The 18,566-nt window shown below is 46.1% G+C and overlaps 1 protein-coding gene across 1 annotated transcript in view; it reads right to left on the bottom strand.

Annotated features, from left to right (window-relative positions):
* Positions 1-18,566, bottom strand: part of LOC149348216 (alpha-L-fucosidase-like) — a 63,642-nt gene that overhangs the window by 12,258 nt on the left and 32,818 nt on the right. The window contains exons 5-6 of the mRNA XM_089588007.1: positions 1,920-2,053; positions 1,047-1,144 (exon numbers count right to left, since the gene is read on the bottom strand). Of these exons, the coding sequence (XP_089444133.1) occupies positions 1,047-1,144; positions 1,920-2,053 (232 nt within the window). The remainder of the gene's footprint in view (positions 1-1,046; positions 1,145-1,919; positions 2,054-18,566) is intronic.

The following is an 18,566-nucleotide window of genomic DNA, read 5'->3' on the forward strand; positions in this document are numbered from 1 at the left end:
GCTTCCTGGAGTAAAGATACTGTGCAACTCGCTAAGAACTGCTGTGCATCGAAAAATAATTCTTCCTGAATGGCGGATATCGTTTCTTCTGCAGCTACGCGGTATTCATGATAATATGATTGGATTTATTGCCTTGAGCGCATGCAACGAATTTAACCGAAACACACCCGCTTCCATCGTTGCAACTTCTGCGACATCCAGTTATATCGCGGCGATAATACAAAAATGCATTTTGAGTGTTGTGCAGTGTCACGTGAGCAGCCCAGGGCACTCTCTCTCTTGTTGTGGTTCTCTTTCTCTTGTCCCCTCCTTTTGCGCAGTTACTTTTTGTTCTCATAATGCTTGAGAATAAAATTACGAGAAATGCTTCTTTGCCCAGTGATATCTTTTGATGTTCGGTGACATGTGAGACACAAAATTGTCGTTGCAGTGTTGCGAAAACGCTCGCGGAACTGCAAAGCAAGGCGACCCTTAGCGAAGATTTGTTCAGCTGGTGGAGTGAAACCGACTACTCCCAACGAGAACTTTACATGCGCACATAAACACCACACAGTGTACGGTTCCTCGCAGGTCCAACCACCAGCATCTAAATTTTGCAATGAGCTACCCTCCTGCTGCATATTTCATGGCATTGCTCCGGAAAAAATTTAGTTAGTCGTTATATTAAAGAATCCTTTCTCCCTCCTTCGTAAGCATTACAGCGGCCGGGAGGCTAAGAGCAACGCTACATATACGATGTAGATTTCATCTCACATAAATAGTTTCCTTCAGTATGTCAAAGTTCATTTAAACGGACTGTTTAGCTCAGGCAAGATCATAAGTATTATGGCGGGCTGGATAGAACAGCTCTTAATTTGAACTATATATAACTCGAACACACTTTCGGTGCAGATCGAACACGAATTATCGATATTTAAGCGCAATATCAAAGATGACATCGATGAATGTTCATTTCCCTTATTGCCTTTTGCATTGTGACAGGAACAAATCGTTACCCAAACATAGCTTCTAGGTGTTCCCGCCATAGTTTCCGGCTCAGTACTCACTTGGATTGTGCCCGTCTTTGCAATTCCTGAAGTCACCGTGCTTGCACCAAAGGCCTTTGCCCCAGCGGTCGTTGGCGACGACTGTCTCTCGAACAGTGCTACGCGCAAGAACAGTTAAAAACAGTTATTTTCACTTCGTTCACGCCAAACTCTTACATACGTTAACAACTTGACGTTGCAAGCCTCCGAGGGTATAGTAATGAAACATTCCTCGTAGATGAAAGTTTATTTTGTTGCTAGCGCTTAGCCTGTCCTCTAGACTTCTCTAGACATGGTATAAAGGCTGGGGGATGCATCAGGTGCTACGTGGATAATCGAAATTTTGTGAATCTGTCGGCTACACCTTCTTATCGGTTTTTCTCTACAACGGAGGACGCAGGTAAACGGAGGACGCAGGTAGGGCTTCCGTAGGTAAAGGGTGCCGTTGTTTAATTCAGCGTCCCGGTCGTATCCGTGAAACGTATCGACAGAAAACTAACGTCTTCACTTGATTGTCTAGGTTATCTCGGACAAGAAGATAATAATAAGCTGTCGGATGTCTTCAGAATAAGCATCTTGACGTAAGACTGCAGAGTTTTGTCGACCTTTCGCCGATTCTGCCAGATACAGAAATGCTAAAGTGGAAAAGCTCCTGTCCGTCCAGGAATTGGTTATTTTAGGAGAGAGAGAGAGAGAGAGAGAGTATGATGAACGAAAGGCAAGGAGGTTAACTAGGTTATGCCCAGTATGCTACCCCACACGTGGGAGGGGGTGGGGGGGACGAAGGGAGATATAGAAAGGGTAGAGATGAAGGTAGGCGAATCTTTTGCTGTAAGGCTGATTCCATTCGAGCTGCATGCACCTGACCTAGGCACATCATTCGTGTGGCTTCACCTGTTCGAGTAGAGCCAGGCGAGGAACTTGGTGCTCTCCCAATACGAGTCGGGCGCTTCCCAGTCGCCGTCCGCCCAGACCACTTCGGGCTCGTACCTCTTCACCAGGTCGTACAGTTCCGGCAAAATCTTGAACTGCAAGAAGGCGGAGGGCGCAGTTTCAGAGAGCATACCTACAGGGCCCATTGCACTCCTTTCTTATCAAGCGTATACAGAGCATTGACGATTCTTCTGAATGTCAGAGCTCAAAATTCCCGCCTTCTCTGCTGGCATGTGAGCCGTGAAGGAGTGTATGCATTTTCCTCGGGATTAGGGGTGTGCGAATATTCGAAATTTAAAAATATCGAATCTAATATGCTCCTATTCGACTTCTAAACGAATTAAATAATGCATTTTACAAATTATTTGAAACAAATCGAAAATGTTCTCGGGTGTTCGAATACTTTTCAAATACTTGGTATGAAGTTCTAATATGGCACGCCATAATTTTTTTTTTTTTACAGCTGTTTAGAAATCAGGGCCGACTTCGAGCCCGCAGAACATGCTCCCGTGATCTTTATGGGCGGGGGTAACGGTTTAGAGCATCTATACGAGGTCTATTCGTGTGCCGCGCCGTTGATAAGACCAGAAGCATTCTGATGAAATACACGGACCCCAAGATTTGGCGACGTTGCAGGTTTAGCAAACTTTGCCCTAAGGCGCACAGCTCTGCTTTCTCTGATCTATTAAGAGTTTCAGTTCTTTATTCACATTTCTCATCAGTAGCAAAAAGTAATTTTCCTATGCGTATGTCATGACAATCAGTTTACATACTCAGTGTGCTGCAGCCCCCTCCTGTTTTTGCAGTGAAAAGTATGACTGCATGCTTTATAGCGCACTGCTGCAGCACCAGCGCTAGCACTGCATTGTTTCGAAGAAATATTCGCACAAGTACGAATATTCGAGCTAATATTCGATTCGCACTGGATTCGGTTCCCAGCTACTATTTGCGAACGCTGTTTGGCAGCAAAGCTGCGGCATTCCTATAAATATTAAGGCGAAAGCCTTTAATCTTTCCAGTTGTGAAGTGCGCTGCGCCTCGGCGATTTCGCTAAGCGTGTTGTGAAGGCCGAGCTGGAGCAAGCAAGAACGACAGCAGGCCGCCAGATCATGGAAAGTCTCGGCATCCGTTACCACGTACAACAAGGCCAGAAAGTCGCCATTCCAAACGCGATCAGACAAACGCTAAGAGTCGACCCGATTCCACGAAACGTCCACCCGGAACACAACCGGGGAAGAAGAGTGGCCAGGGCCAGAGCTCTCCTGCACAGCCATGGAGACGATACGGGGACAAGGTTTGTTGACGCCGCGGAATACGCAGAACGCTCGCGATTCGCGGTTGCGGTCGTCGATTCGTGCGGCAAAACGCGCATAACGTCAAGTGTAGCGTGCGAACGCGCAGAAGAGGCGGAGGAAGCGGCGGTGGCACTCGCCCTCACGGATCCGACGTGCACCGTGGTTCTCTGCGACTCGCGTCAGACGGTAAGAAACTTCGCCAAAGGATGGATCTCACAGAGAGCGGCCCAAGTCCTGAGGAACCGGCAAGTCCAGCAGGAGGTAGAATTCCAAACCAGAATTCAATGGTTCCCGGCGCACATGGGAGAAGTATCGAGGACGTATCGCAACCGCAACGAGACGGCACACGCCAAGGCGCGCGAGCTCGCGAACCGCGCCGGCGACCGTCGTCCGTGGAATAGCACCAAAGACTGCTTGATCAGCTACAACGAAATTACCAAGGCCCTCTGCCTGGCCCGCCGAACCTTCCCTCCGCCCAGCGACAAGCTGGACAGGGCGCACGCGGTGACCCTCAGACAACTGCAGACGCTCACGTACCCCAACCCGGAACTATACCACAGGCTTTACCCCGGTACATACCCGACAAATATATGCAAGGTCTGCAACGCCAATGTAGCCACTTTAACTCACATGCTCTGGGACTGCAACAAAAACCTTCACGGTGCTAATTCCGGAACCCTCCCGCCGCGGTTGGCCGCTGCCTTGCGCAGCCCCAGCCTCGGGGACCAACTCTGGGCCGTCCAGCAGGCCCGCGAGGCGACGGCGAGGCAGCGCCTCGACGTCCCCACGTGGGAGACCTAAGGCCCCGTCGGCGAAAGCTCTGCAGGACTATAAATAAAGTTGTTACCAACCAACCAAAGCCTTTAATGTCTCATCGTTGTAAGCAGCAGTTCTCGACAGAGAACGTCACGCTTTTCAGTTGGTCGAAACGGTCGTGACGTCACAGTGCGCCAATTTCAAACGGGCCCAATTGTACTTTGACTAGTAACCATGCAACCAATTGAAGGGACCATATAGTGATGCTCCAAGTAAGTGGGACTGAGCTTAGTTAATTGCTTAATTACCCAATTAGCCTAATTAACTTCTCTAGTCAGGCCATATAAATAAATAAAACCTAGTAAGAAATTGGTCGAGCTCGGGAATCGAACCCCGGTCTTCGGAGTGCGAGACGAGCATGTTATCCACTCCGCCATGCCAGCTCGATGGTTTGGAATGAACAAAGGCACGTCTAGTGAATACGGTGTCTTCGCTCACTGCCATCCTTCTCCCTTCCCTTCCGGCGAGGTTTAGGTGTCCACCGAGATATGAGAGAGAAATACATTTCCTTTCCTCAAAAACCAATTTACCGACGAGCGAGGCGTAGAACCGAATGGGCGATGGCGTTCTATGGACTCCCTGGCAGCGTTGCAATACGCTCTCGCGTTCCACTCTTAGAGGCGAAGCTTAACATCTTAACCACACATCAGTGACCACACTTTAGGTCAAAAAAGTGCACCCCCCTCCCCTGAATTTTGACGGGTGTCCACCGAGATATGTGAGACAGTTACTGCGTAATTTTCCTTCCTCAAATACAATTTTCATTTTCTTCATTACGGGCCATCTTAGTCTTTCTTCTTTCACTCCCACTTCCTCCCTTCCTCTACGGTGCGGTTCAGGTGTCCACCGAGATGACAGAGATTTACTGCGCCATTTCCTTTCCTCAAAAACCGTTGCGTTGAAACGGCAAGGCATCGCGCCGAACGGGTGGTGGCGTTCCGTGGACTCCCTGGCAGCGCTACAACACGCTGTCGCGTTCCACTCCTAAAGGCGAAGCTTAAGCTTAAGCTTAATTAGCAGTCAATTAGTATTCAGGCATTAATCAGTAATTAACCATTAATTAGTGATTTGTCATCACTTAGTAATTAGTACTCAATTACATGTGACACCACCAGTGCCACAGAAGCACTGAAAGTGGTGCGGAAAACGCTTTCGCCTCTACGCACTTTAGACAGTCATAGTGCCCCCTGAATTTTTTTGATTTGTTTTTTTTTTTAAATACGATTCCGACGCCCCAACTAACACCTTAATTAACTCAAAAACACCGGCTAATGTATTTCGCAGGGCCACTTGAACAAACAGCCCTCGTCAAAACTACCCGGTCCACATGGTTCACCGTCGAGCCATGCAGTGAGTACTTGGGCGCCGCTAAAAGTTAGAGAAATCCGGCGGGATATGTACAAGAGGCACCCTCCCAGAGTTCAGGCATTTGAGTGGCAGAAGTGTGCTCCCCATATCTCCACAGCGACTCCTGTGGACCGGGAAGTTTTGAAGGAGGCTGCACGTTTCTTTGCTCCGTTTGTGTTCGTGTTTTTTTTTTTCGTATCCGTTGTCTTTCAACCCTATCTCACGGTATCAGTGAATTGCATGCTAGAACGACAAAGCACTCTTACTAGGTGCACGTTTCCAGGCACTCCAAATAGATCATCAGGTATCGTACCGGGGGAAACGACAAAACACCCCGCTCAGAATGGAAACTTGGGCAAGTTTGGTACGGTTCACTTGTCACATAGCGCTAGACACGGACACAGGGAGACAGACAGGACGTAGCGCCCGTCCTGTTTGTCTCCCTGTGTCCGTGTCTGTTTAGAGCTATGTGGCAACTGATACACGCTCAGAATTGCTCACAAAAAATCAGCACAGCAACAAAAAAGCAAAGGGAACACCGGACACGAGTAAACAACAAGGGGATAAAAAAGCATGGTGGCAGAAGAGCACAGGGAAAAAGCAGCACGACAATACAGCACAGCGCAGTACGATGCAGCGCTGGGGGAAGGGTGAACTATCATAGCCATAACCGCAATGGGTAAAGCCCACCCCGTACTGCAGCGGCGAAGTTAGTGTCAGGTAAGTTAGGCATGCTTAGATTGTATGGCACAGTACTTGCAAAAACACCTTTTCTATATCTCATCTACACGTCTTCCTTCAAATGACATTTAGTTTTTCGTTAGCATTATGAACTTCTTAAGTACTGCAGCGGATAATCACATTTAAGTACCTCAAGTGGCTCGGGTGATAAGGCTAAAGGGCCAGTACCAGACTTCACTGTGATTCTCGGCACTCGGCAATAACTGGTGTCGCAATAAAAATCAGGTGACCAGAATTTATTCGGCAAGGTTGGGTAGATAGTGGACGCAAAACCGAAAAACAAAAGGCAGACGGATGTGCAGTCCAACTTATTTTCTCAGTTTCCCAGAATCGTCTTGCATAATCGAGAAAAAACAAGATCATTAAAACCAGGCAAGCCAGGACTTCATAACAGATAGTTCTGCCGTACACACTCTTCGAACATGGCTACACCATACTGCGCTGCGCTGTTTTGTCACTGTGCTTTCTCCGATGTGCTGTTTCTTTTTTCCTGTGCTGTTTTCTCGACGTGCTGTTATTTCCTGTGCTCTTTAATCGCCGTGTTGTTTTTTCCTGTGCTGTTTAGTCGCTATGTTATTTTTTGTGCGCTGTTTTGACGCATGCTGATTTGTCATGTGCTCTTTATATGTAGGCCAGTTTATACTGCGCAGGCAAGAGAGCTCTTATGATCTTGAGGAAAGGCCAGACGCTGCGTAACTATGGGGGGGGGGGGGGGAGATAAAAAAATGGCTGAGGCTTAGCTAAGGTTAAGCTTAGTCAGATGCGAAGCATATTGATGGCTAGGCTTGATAATACATGGCTTTCCTTGGTTGAATACTTGGTCATTTTAATACAACCACTAGAAGTGTTGCCGTGGCAGCTATATACGGGATCATCGGTGAATTCAATGCAGAGTGTACAACCGCTGCCCCAGCACCGGCTACAACAGCATTCTTGGCACCCATGGAAAGTACATTGGAAAGCTGAGGCAAGCTCAGCTTTATACCGCTGCTGTAGCGTCACGTGGTCAGCTGCAGCGCCTCTGATGTGGAGCCTCCACCGCCGCGGCCGACCGCGTGAGCCGGCAGCCCATCTCTCCTCTGCTGTGACGTCATGTTGTCACGTGGTCAGCCGCCGCGCCTCTGATGTGGAGCCTCCACCGCCGCGGCCGACCACGCGAGCCGGCAGCCCATCTCTCCTCTGCTGTGACGTCATGTTGTCACGTGGTGTCACGTGGTCACGCTAAAGGTCAATGGTAGCTCCACCGCCGCGCTCGACGGGCTGTAGTGTAGCTGTAGTAATATGCTTCGCATAAAAGAAGGAGGGACGAACGAGGAGAAGAAGAGAAGGGAAAGATGTGCAGACCCTACCACGCGCAACGTCGGGCATGTGTGGGTGAGCCTTGTCCATGCGTGTTCAGAGGCGCAGTGTCGCCGCTCACCTCACGCCTGAGCCTTGAAGATGCCTGTGTAAGTTCAGAGCCTTTCGTTTAATCTCCTTTAGTCATGCATTACCTCAGAAGAATGCAATCGCTTCTGTGCTCACTGCCTAAGCTAATAAACAGACGCGCACGTGTTCGGTTACTGCAACCCAATTAGTTGGGTACGGCTTCTAAAATGGGCGGGTTTTTGGCTGTGCAACTGCCAGCAGCACGTGTCTAAGCCAGTATGCGTTGCACGTCGAGGTAGCTACTTCGAAATTCCATTTAACGGGCTCGTCCTGTGCAACGAAACAGCTTCCGTGAAATGAGATTTCGTTCCAAAAAACGGTTGCCAAAGAAAGAGGCTTCAGTCTTTCTATTAATCTGTGGTGGCGCAAGTGGGCAGCGCATATTAAGGGAAGAAAGCAGAAGCATCGCTTTCGCTAAAGGGATGTTTTCGTTGGTGAATTTTAATGACCGTGAAATTAGAAATTAAGCTTGCAGAATTCTCGTATTTGGCAAATTAACCCGAACAAACCCGTTCCTATGTGCAGTGAAGTTACATCATTGATGGTTTTATCTTTGCTCCTTTTTGGGCCAGGTTTCAATATACCGTTAATTTTGCAAGGATTACGCTTCAACGAAGATACCATTGAGTGCCCATGGCCGCAAGGAAGCTTCAGAAACCGACAGCACGAAATGCGACTTTGTATTACTAATGGAAAAGCGGTTCTTCATTTACATGACCGGGCAACAAAACTGCAATTACAGTCACACAAAATTGCATTTCCAACTTAAATTTATGTTCAAATGTTTTGAAGTTCTGAATGTTCATGCTTAGCTACCAGGTTAAATTAAATCTACATTAGGGCAAGATTAAATCGTGAACTTTCACATTTGTTTCGTTAGGGCACCTTGCAAAATGAAATGCTTTAATTCGCCTTTAGGGCAAGGCATCTACTGGCTCATTGTTTTAAATGCCTGTGGTCAAGATTAGTGTAGTTCAGAGGGCAAATGGGTATTTCAGAAAAGGCTGCAAAACGAGTCTTTGAGTGAAGCAAGATATCTTGTGAATTTAATGAGGAAAATATGATTAAGCGGACATGAAAATGTGCTCATCAGATATGTGTTCTCTTTATCCCATGCACTCATTCGATCCGATGGGCATATACTAAAAGTTTCGCACATGAATTTACGCCATGTCTCTGAACGAAACTGCGACGTACATGTCCTTAATAAAGTCAGACGAAGACTCAGAGAGATAATCTCAATCTCGGAATCGGTGGGTCACTGCAGCCCAGATTTTGTTCCCAGAAGTGACATAACAAGACGAAAGGCTGTCGATATTCCATCCACACTTAAACGTAGTTGTCCCGCGATAAGAATGCTGGTCAACTGAATTCAGCCTTTTCGTGACGACATTGTAGTCGTGGGTGCAAAAGCACCGTCACCAGCACAATATTTTTTTACTGCACCATAAACAGCTGCAACACTGCTTTTTAGCTATATTTAGTACATTTTCAAAGTGCTGAGTGTCAACCACGTGATGATGTACCGAACAAACACTAGGAGGCGAGTCCGACTCGGCAGAGAATAGATAGTTTCAGCATTGGGCGTACCGCTACTGCTTACCGCGTACCGCCAGAGCCACCTAGACTATACCGCGCCCCGCCACTGCGCATGTGCAGTTCGCCCGGACGACGCCAGATGGCGCCACGTTCTCGTCAACAGCGTGGCTGCCTGCCGCGTTTGGACCAATTAGCGCGTGCGCAGTGGCGGAGCACGGTACGGGCTATGCTAAAACTATCTAATACCGTGAACACGTGTTTTCATTCGCCTTCGTCCCTCGATTCAGTTGCTAGACGCGGCTCCTACGCCTGCTAACACTGTGTCTTGCAAAACTTTTACGGGCACACTTCAGTCTTCAGAAGATATAAGCTTGCGCATCAGCTGCACACTTTCCACGGAACTGTCTCCGAGGGTGGTATTCTCCCGGTGTCGCCTTTTGCGACATGTCGCATTCGCTCTTCGCTGATTGTATCAAGCCGCGGTGACGGCGGCGTGACGACAACGGATCCGCCTTCCTGCTACGTCATCGTGACGTCGCCTCCATTTACTACGCTTTGCCGAACAACGTAATGCGCTGGAGCGATTCGCACGGGCGACGGGCTACGAAATTGATACTAGTCGCTATGGATCCCACAAGAATGCCGTGTCCGCGGACATCGCTACCCGTTTGCCTCGCCCGGCGAAGCTTTTCGGCGGGATTACCGGCTGCCGAAGAGCGCAGTACTGTGGCTACCGTCTGCTGAGCCGGGCTGCCGCTCGCCATGCGAACTTCCTTTGCACCATCGCAAACAGACGACGAAGCAGACGTTGCCCGCTGCGACGAGATGGCCTTGGCAGCGTTTGCGCTAGCGGCTACATGAACCTTCAAGGGGATTTAATGCACGTTAGCGGCACGAAATAGTGTCCGCACGAGCCAAAGAGGATTTAGACCAATGTGACGACTTTTACAAAAATACAACTGAACATTAAACACCTCCCTGTTGTCGCTCATATATGTTTCAGACACCGACACGAAAAGCGTCATGTTCTTCACGGCTTAAAACGCACTCGCACTCGTGAAACGAATGATAAATTGAAATAAGTGCCATCAGTCCTGCATTGTAAATACTCATTGACTGCAGTACGTACATTATGCTGCTTGAAATAAAAAATAAACGTCTTTGCAATAATTAACAACTACTAATCAAAGATACGAAACTACTGCTCCTAGTGAAACAGCAGTGGTATATTGTCGCTTCTCGGAGGGAATGAAAGCACCGCCGACGAAAGTGTCGGCGGCGTTTTCCGTTTCTTCGAGCCACCTAGACTACTTTTTTAGGCACCGCACTTTTTTAGGCACCGCCCTAATGCGACCTGTCGCAAAAGGCGACACCGGGATAATACCACCCAGAATCCTGCGACGGAGCCTTTTTCTTTCAAGCTGCTCATGAAACTACGGCTGGATCGTTTGGTCCCCGCAATTTCACGTAGCCTATTCAGCCTACTCGCAATGCGGGACATGCTATGAAGTTAGGAATGCGCTCGGATCAGTTCATATTACATAATTTTCTGCGTTGCGTGAGCACAGTGGAAAAGTTGAACTGAGTACGAGCCATAAACCTGGGAAAAGTTGAACGTAATGAATTGCATAAGAGTGGATGATTGCCACGTCAATGATCGAAACACATGGATCAGCTTCTTCTTTTCTGCATCATGCAAGAACTGGCCCATGTATGCAAGAGCGAATGTAACGAACGCCATTCCAGTGATTTTATTGTCAGGTGACAAGCTAGGAGTTTATATAATCCCTAGGCAGGTTTGCATGAATATTAAGGTGTGCTTTTATGTAAGTGTAAAGAGAGACGAAAAATACGGAAAGAAGGAACTGTGTCGGAAACTCTTGATAGTAATTTATATTCTTATCTCCTGTTTCAAAAGTAAAGACGTGGATCCTTATCATGAGCATTCTGTGCGGAGTCATGTGCTCTTCGTTTAAACCAATCGCAGTGAGCCGAACATTGCGGCAGAGTGGGGTCCAAAATATCACAAAAGGTTTTTTCGTCATAATGTAACAAGAAATTCTTCGGCAGTATTGTGAAGTCACCTATTGTCACAGCAAATTACCATAGGAGTGTGCTAAATTCGGCACAGACTTTGGGGTATGAAAGCACGAAGAACAAGGAAGAATACATCAATCGCCAACTTTCAACGATATTCATTTTCAGTGGTGCGCATTCTTACAATCTTTTTATTACCAGATACGAAAGCACGAAAAGTAACGAAGAAGACAGCATAGCAAGAAAAATAGTTATAACATGAATAGTTGTAACCTTTGCGCACCCGCTATTTTTTGTTAATATCTGTAAGCTAAACACTTTTTTCTTTGTTAGCAAAAACTACCAAAATGGTCACTTACATAGCCCGCCCCCCCTTCCCTCCATCTATGAACGAAGCCATGGGCAATGTCTCCAATGGCTCTCTTATGGCTTTGTTCTTGTATCTGAGAAGAAGCGACGTCTTATATAATCAGGTTTTGCACTTGAGCTGTTTGTTTGACAGGGCATCCGTAGTGCTACCTGTAAGCATGCCAGGCTTCCGAGCAAAATAAACAACCTTCTGTCAATATCGCCGAAAGAACCTTCAAAAGGTGAGACAATGTAGGCACTAGGGACCTTGCGAATTCAGCAAAATTGATTGTCGAGTTCTCAGTAAGATGGTGTCGTTTTGCTCTGTAGTGAGCCTGCAATCTCGCATAGTCAAGCGTTGGATAAGCCTGCTACACAAACTCGGATTAGGCTGGATTAAAAATGCTACTTGATTCGGATTATGGCATGCCATGAATGAAAGCGACTTCCAAACTGAACATGACTGCATGTGCTTTCTCTGTGCACATGGCGTCAGTAATTCATGTAACATTTTTTTGTTTGCTTTTCAACGACAGTAGTGCCATAATTTCGCAGACAACACTTTCGTGAATGCAGTGCTCGTTACCTGCATAAAAACTTCTGCTCCGTATACAAAAAATGAATTTCTTTCTACATTAGCACATTCAGTGGTACATTCAGTGGCGCCGTTACAAGTTTATTGGCGCCTTCTTTGGTAGAAGTGTCGTACTCTATTAAACAACATTCTAACGTCAAAATTTGATTCTCTTGCGACGTGGAACAATTTGATGGTGGAACAATTTTTTTTTTCACTATATGGTAGCTTTATCAAACGCGAAAACCAAACCGCATTAAAATCGGTGTTGGTATCATGTAATGAAACCATTTTCGAGCGCACATGAGTACTGATGTCATAATCGGAGTGATGCCCTAGCTACAGCATCCTCTTCAGGCAGAATCACAGAAGAATTGAGAAGCAATAATCGAGCATATACATCATGTTATCTGGGAACAAGATTCACACTTTGTTTTTTTTCTGCCTGACTTCGCTTCCCCAAATATTCAAGTAGCCCTTATTTTGAGAAGAATATCTTCCCATGTTGTTTCCGACGGCGTGCTTTTTTTCCCATTCTTACCCCCGAGCAAATATCCCGGTTCTTATGAACCTCGGCGCTATAAAAACAAATTCATTTTTATCTTCTTTGCTCGGGTTCTTTTGAAATTCAATTCCCCTGAACCAAAAATAAGGTGAAATGAACAAATCTGTGGGCTTTCCGGCATTTTGTGAGTTCTTCATGCTGAAAAGTCTTTTGTCTCCAAGAGATGCAAGGAGCATACTACGTCACTTCCTGCACGTGCACCATCACTTTTATTTCCGCCTTAATCGGGCACCACGAGCTTTGTTCTCCTTTTTCACACATTCTTGCCTCATGCATTCTATAGAGGATTTTAATTTTGCTCAAACGTGCCAGCCGTTGTTTTCGTCACTTCAGTGCGTAATCAGCTTCCTTCCGTAAGAAAATCCTCGTCTTTCGATTCATGCTCCTGCTTTCAATGTTATTTCTCGCACGTGCGGTCTGGCCACGTGTCGAAGATAAAACAACAATTCAAGCACATGCAAGGACATCCTGAGCAATGAAGAAGAGATATCAAGTGGGCAAGAGCTGCCTGTCACGGGGAGGATAATAACGCACATACACACAGGAGAAAAAAATGATAAAAGGCAGAGAAATTTGCCCGAAGGGCCTTCGATGTTCAACCGCTCTAGCTTGCTTGCCAAGAGAGACAAGGGTGGGGATGGGGGGTGGAATTCTCGGCCTTCCGTTTCGACCTCGGGCGTCGCTGTCAATTTGCATCGCTAATGTGAGCTGGAGGCGTCACGTGGGCAGCTGGACGTGCAGGGGAGATAGGGGGCGCTGGCATCGGACCGGAAGTTGGATGCACCACACTGGGGCGTTCTGCCGCGTGTGGTTGCATCCGCTTTAGTTTGTCCTGTTCCAGTACTCTTCGCCACCCAGACATTGTGGAGAGGAGGTGGGTTTAAACTAAGTGCTTGCAAAGTGCTTGCAAGGAGTGGCCATGAAAAAAAGAAAACCTTCTGTACGCAATTTTCGAAGGTGAAATTAATGACTGTAATGCAAGAGTGATGCGTTGAGTAATAATAATAATAATAATAATAATAATAATAATAATAATAATAATAATAATAATAATAATAATAATAATGATTTATTTCCACCACCATACAGTGTTGGAGGGGATGGGAATAAAAGCGGTTACCGCTTGACAAAGTTCCCACCCCCCTGTACAGCAAGTGGGCAATGGCATGCGACGGCACTTCTGAGAAAATAAAAGAGAGAGAGAGAGAGAGAGAAAGAAAAAAAGAGACAGCATACAAATACACAAATCGCCAGTGTGTATAGAAATTCAATGCGGCTTTAAGAAATAACAACAAAAGCAAAAAAAAACTGTTATAAAGATTATAACAAGTGCATGAAAACGCGGCATACCGCAGTAACAAGCAAATAAATAAAAAATAAATGATGTAATGGAAAAGGTTCACACGAAATAAGATGGACACCAGAATATGATTTAGCTCAGCAATGAAGAGGACACGTCACGTGCGGGAGGTTGGGGTTGGATTCCCAGTGGCGCTGGTTTTCCCACCGGTGGTACAATCGGTGCAAACTTTCCCATGGCCTGATTCTCGGCTTCTCTGAATTGACATCTTGGAAAACGAGCATCAGATGTAATCTTCTGCATGCAAAAATTCCTTGTGCAATGGAGCTCTTTGGCGAAATTTGAACTTGTGCCATAAAAAAAAAAAACATCAAGAGGACGAAATATATGTATATTGATAGATGAAAAATGTCTTAAACCTCGTAGTAAAACCTACGTATGGTTTCAGCACACATATCATGGCCGAAGAACTAAAACTAAAAAAAGGGGTGCGCTTGGTAACATGAAATTATATAAAAACATAAAACACAGGTATTGAAGTGGTACAAGCACTAAATATGCGCATGGTCACCAGTAATGCACATCCTTCAACAGCTGGTTTGTATTGAAGTGTTGCGCAGGATCCACGCAGTGAAATTATGAGAAATAGGAAGCCCGCAAAGTATGAAAATACATTGCCGCATCCTTTCGGTATGGTTACCCCATGATTTCCGTCCTATGAGCATCGTGTCACGCTGACTGCGTATGCATACGAGCTTTCCGCATGCGATGCCTGCATAGTCCGCGAAAGTTCCCTCTGCTCCGAATGAGTCACATAGAAAACGTGTGGAATTCATATAAAATTTCACACTAACCGAACAGAAAACATAAACAGTTATGACAATAGCCACATGGAAAGCATTAATGAAGCCGCGACCAGTCCATGTGTCAGCTGTATGTATGCATCGTTGTGTGTGTGTGTATAAAACAGAGGTACACAAGCGCGAGTGTCTTTACCCGGAGGTAAACATTTCGATTAAGCGGTCCCAGTGACTGCTTCCGCATAATGAACGGCGAAGAGTATCGGAGATTTACAAAGCACCTGTAACCAATTTATTTAAGTAGATGGGCAATGCGGACAGAAAGCCTCTACATAAAGCCACCGTTATATCTGTCACAAAAGGAGCTCCATGCAGTGGAGATAAAACTTGCACAACGTGGACAGGCGCCAGCTAGTGAAAGAATAGACTTCATGCTTGTTCATGGTTAGCGCTTTTGTTGTTTGTCAGAACAGGCTCATTTCTTTTACGAACAACCAGCACGGAAAGAAAAAAGACTGTTAACGCGTCCCTGTCTGTTGATATTACTGCGGCGCAAGGTAAAAAGGGTATGCAAGAACTTAGAAAATCAACAAACAGTGAGAAGAAAGGAAAATGACGGTGCTATATTCCTCCGGAATGAACATCTGCCTGCCGCGAACATCCGGTAGAACGCGTGTGCCATATTTTGTGAAAGGGCATCAACCACATTAGTATCACCGGCTTTCAGCAACTATTGTGCGAGCAAGTTCTCGATTTTTTCTAGCTAGAAAACCGTCCATTCAACGTGCCTTTTTCGTAGATATGATTCCCTGACCTATTGACATGACTTTCACGCGACCATTTGCATAGAGCCGATGCTTTTCTCGCCAAAATACATTGCTTAATTGAGAGAAAGCCCACATACTTTACTAATACTGCCACGGCCTGGAACAAACAGCTATACCTGCACCGGCGACGCCTCCATACGTCGGTGGTGACCCCCACTCAAAGGCCTCATTGATGGAAAAGCGCGAAAATTATCTGTCATGCAGTAATCACGTGACACAAAAGGGCACTTGCTCGCAAGTGCCTGGTCCCCGTTATAACTGGGTAACATTCTTACCGCACAGCAGGCAACGCGGGGGCTTTTGATAACGAGGTGCTATGGCGGTGACGCCGAAGCTATTTCAATCCAGACAAAATCCTAATATCCAGTGATTTCTACCAAGCATTTGTGCTGTTTTTCTTTCTCACCTGTTGTTATCTGAGAAATAAATATAATCTTGTCGTTGTTGCTGGGTGCCGCCCACTGGCGGACAACTCTATAGCATGTTAGAGAAACGCAATCTTAAACATCTCTAACATCCCTAGCTTCCACAGTGCTGCGTGCAATTAGCGGGAGGCAGGGGGTGAAGCCGTCATTCTGAGCGGATCGCGAACAGGGTGGGGTGGTCAGAATGGCACTCGTGATTGAAGGGAAGAGGAAACGGGGCTGACTGAGGCAGACGTGTTCTCATCGATTAGTTAAGGTCACGGGAAAAGACAAATATTAGCGCAGCTAAGTTCGGATGACATGGTGCTAAAGAATGTCTGACGATACGGATGACCTTATAATTAACATCGGCAAAACAGGCGAGCTGTGATGGCCAGAAGGAAGGCAAACGGTGCCATGACAGAAACTCAGATTGACACTGTTTACTCTTTTACTTGGGCCTCCTCTCGAGTTGGTTCGTCTTGCCGTTGAATATATGGGCCGTGCTCACCCTAATAAATCTGCAGAAGCTGACGGAAGAGCTAGATCGGGTAAAATATTCGTGTCCAACATTTTCGGACAAAAATTTTCAAAATTCATAAATTGTATGATACCGATGTAGAAGCATTAAAGGTAATAGTTCATTCTACCGATATGTAGCGAAATCTTTCTTTTATAAGGCTTCCATCGCTCGCATCGAGCCGTAGAAATAGACAACCAATGGGGTACGCTTTTGATGATAGCAGAAACGTTAATAGAAGAAAAAATGCAAGGCTGCCGACGAGAGATCTCCGGATATATTAATTGTTATAGTGAAATCTTAAAATACATGAAAAAATTGCGCAGATAAATTCTTTCCTGTTTAAAAGTACTCCGGTCCAGACTTGTTATTAAGTACGCGACCATATAAAAGGTTAACACTCTGAAGCAAACAGTGGTGTGTAGAATGGTCAGGAATAGAGTGTCTGAAGCAGTGTTATGAAAAGATCTCGCCTATATTACACAGAATGAAGAATACTGCTTGAAAAATTAAGAGCAAAAAATTGCGTGGACACTTTGGCAAATAAAGTGCTGAGAGGCGAAAGCCGAGGACACTGCCGTGTTAACTTCCGGTGGATGTGACGTCACACTGTTCCCGTGGGTATATCGATACCATATTGTACATCTTTCGGGAATCTTAAGTGTTAATCACGCTTAATTACACAGTTCTCCATCTAATTTGACACAAATCCGACGTTTTTCCGACCACTCTCTCACAATTTTGGCTATGCCGTGACGACTTCCAGTGGATGTGACGTCACACCGTTCCCGTGTATATATCGACGTCCACGCTATTTCGACGCAATTTAGAAATTTTTGCCTATAATTAGTTAACTAATTACTCTACAGTCATCAAACTTGGCTTCTAGGTTCATTGTTTCTTCCTCTATCTGAAGCAGCCATTGGTTTTCTTCTATCTTTTTTAGTTTTCGAGTTAAACACGTGTGACTTGCTTTGTTAACGTACGATAGTATGAGCCATTAAAGGCTTTCGCCTTAAAAAGAAAACTAGAATTGAAGGATATTCACATCCATGTGCGTTGCTTTGGGACATGAAACCCCCCATAAACCTAAACCTAGACCGCATGCTCAGCTGCACAGCGTAGAAACAATGAGGAACTGCCGGAACACGCACACGAACCGTCTACACCGCAGTGGCTCCTTTCGAGTTTACGCGCATTCCTTTCACAAGAAAAGCTCCTTAAGTGCATCTTTATTTTACGCGCTCTAGGGCCGCTTCTGACGCCACCTCACACGTCACTATATTTAAATACAATGAAGGCAGGGTTTCGGGTGGCAGCTGCAATGTCGGAAGCTCTCTGCTTGGCTTGGATGAAAGTGATGAAGTAGCTAGCAGCATCGAACACCGGTTAAGCCAGCGTTACTTAAAATGACACGCGATTTATATACCACGAAGAAACTAGTTTGACCGTTCCTGGAATCATTCACCGGGGGTTTAATCTTTAGTTTAGTTGTGGTTTGGTTTACTGCGCTTTAACGTCCCAAAGCGACTCAGGCTATGAGGGACGCCGTAGCGAGGGGCTCCGGAAAAAGGAGTTTTGGGGGGGCGGCTGTTGGTGATTCATGAATTCGCAGGATGGCTTAGCGTGAAACAAACGAGAACAAGGGAGGGATACAGGACGAGGGACATAGGACAGGACACATCTCCGGAAATTTCGACCACCTAGAGTTCTTTAACGTCAACTGACATCGCACACAGCACACGGGCCTCTAGAATTTAGCCTACTCCAAGATCGAACCCGCGTTTTTCGAATCAGCAGCCGAACTCCTTAACCACTGAGCCACAGTCTTTGGATTATGAAATTAATGAATGCTTAGGTGTTGTGTAGGTTGGAGCAATTCAACGTCCCGAAGTGGCACGTAGGCTACGATGGACAATTTAGTGTATAGTTCCCGACTTTTTAGACCATACGGCAGGTTTTGACATGCACTGATTTAGGAGCGTTAACGAGCATATTTTGCATTTCGCCTCCTAGGAGGGTCAGGGTTGGGGCTAGTGGGTAGTGGGTAGCCAGTGGAAGGTTAGC

This window comes from Amblyomma mixtum, chromosome 4, assembly GCF_055824585.1.
Source record: "Amblyomma mixtum isolate Tamu chromosome 4, ASM5582458v1, whole genome shotgun sequence".
Taxonomy (NCBI): Eukaryota; Metazoa; Arthropoda; class Arachnida; order Ixodida; family Ixodidae; genus Amblyomma; species Amblyomma mixtum.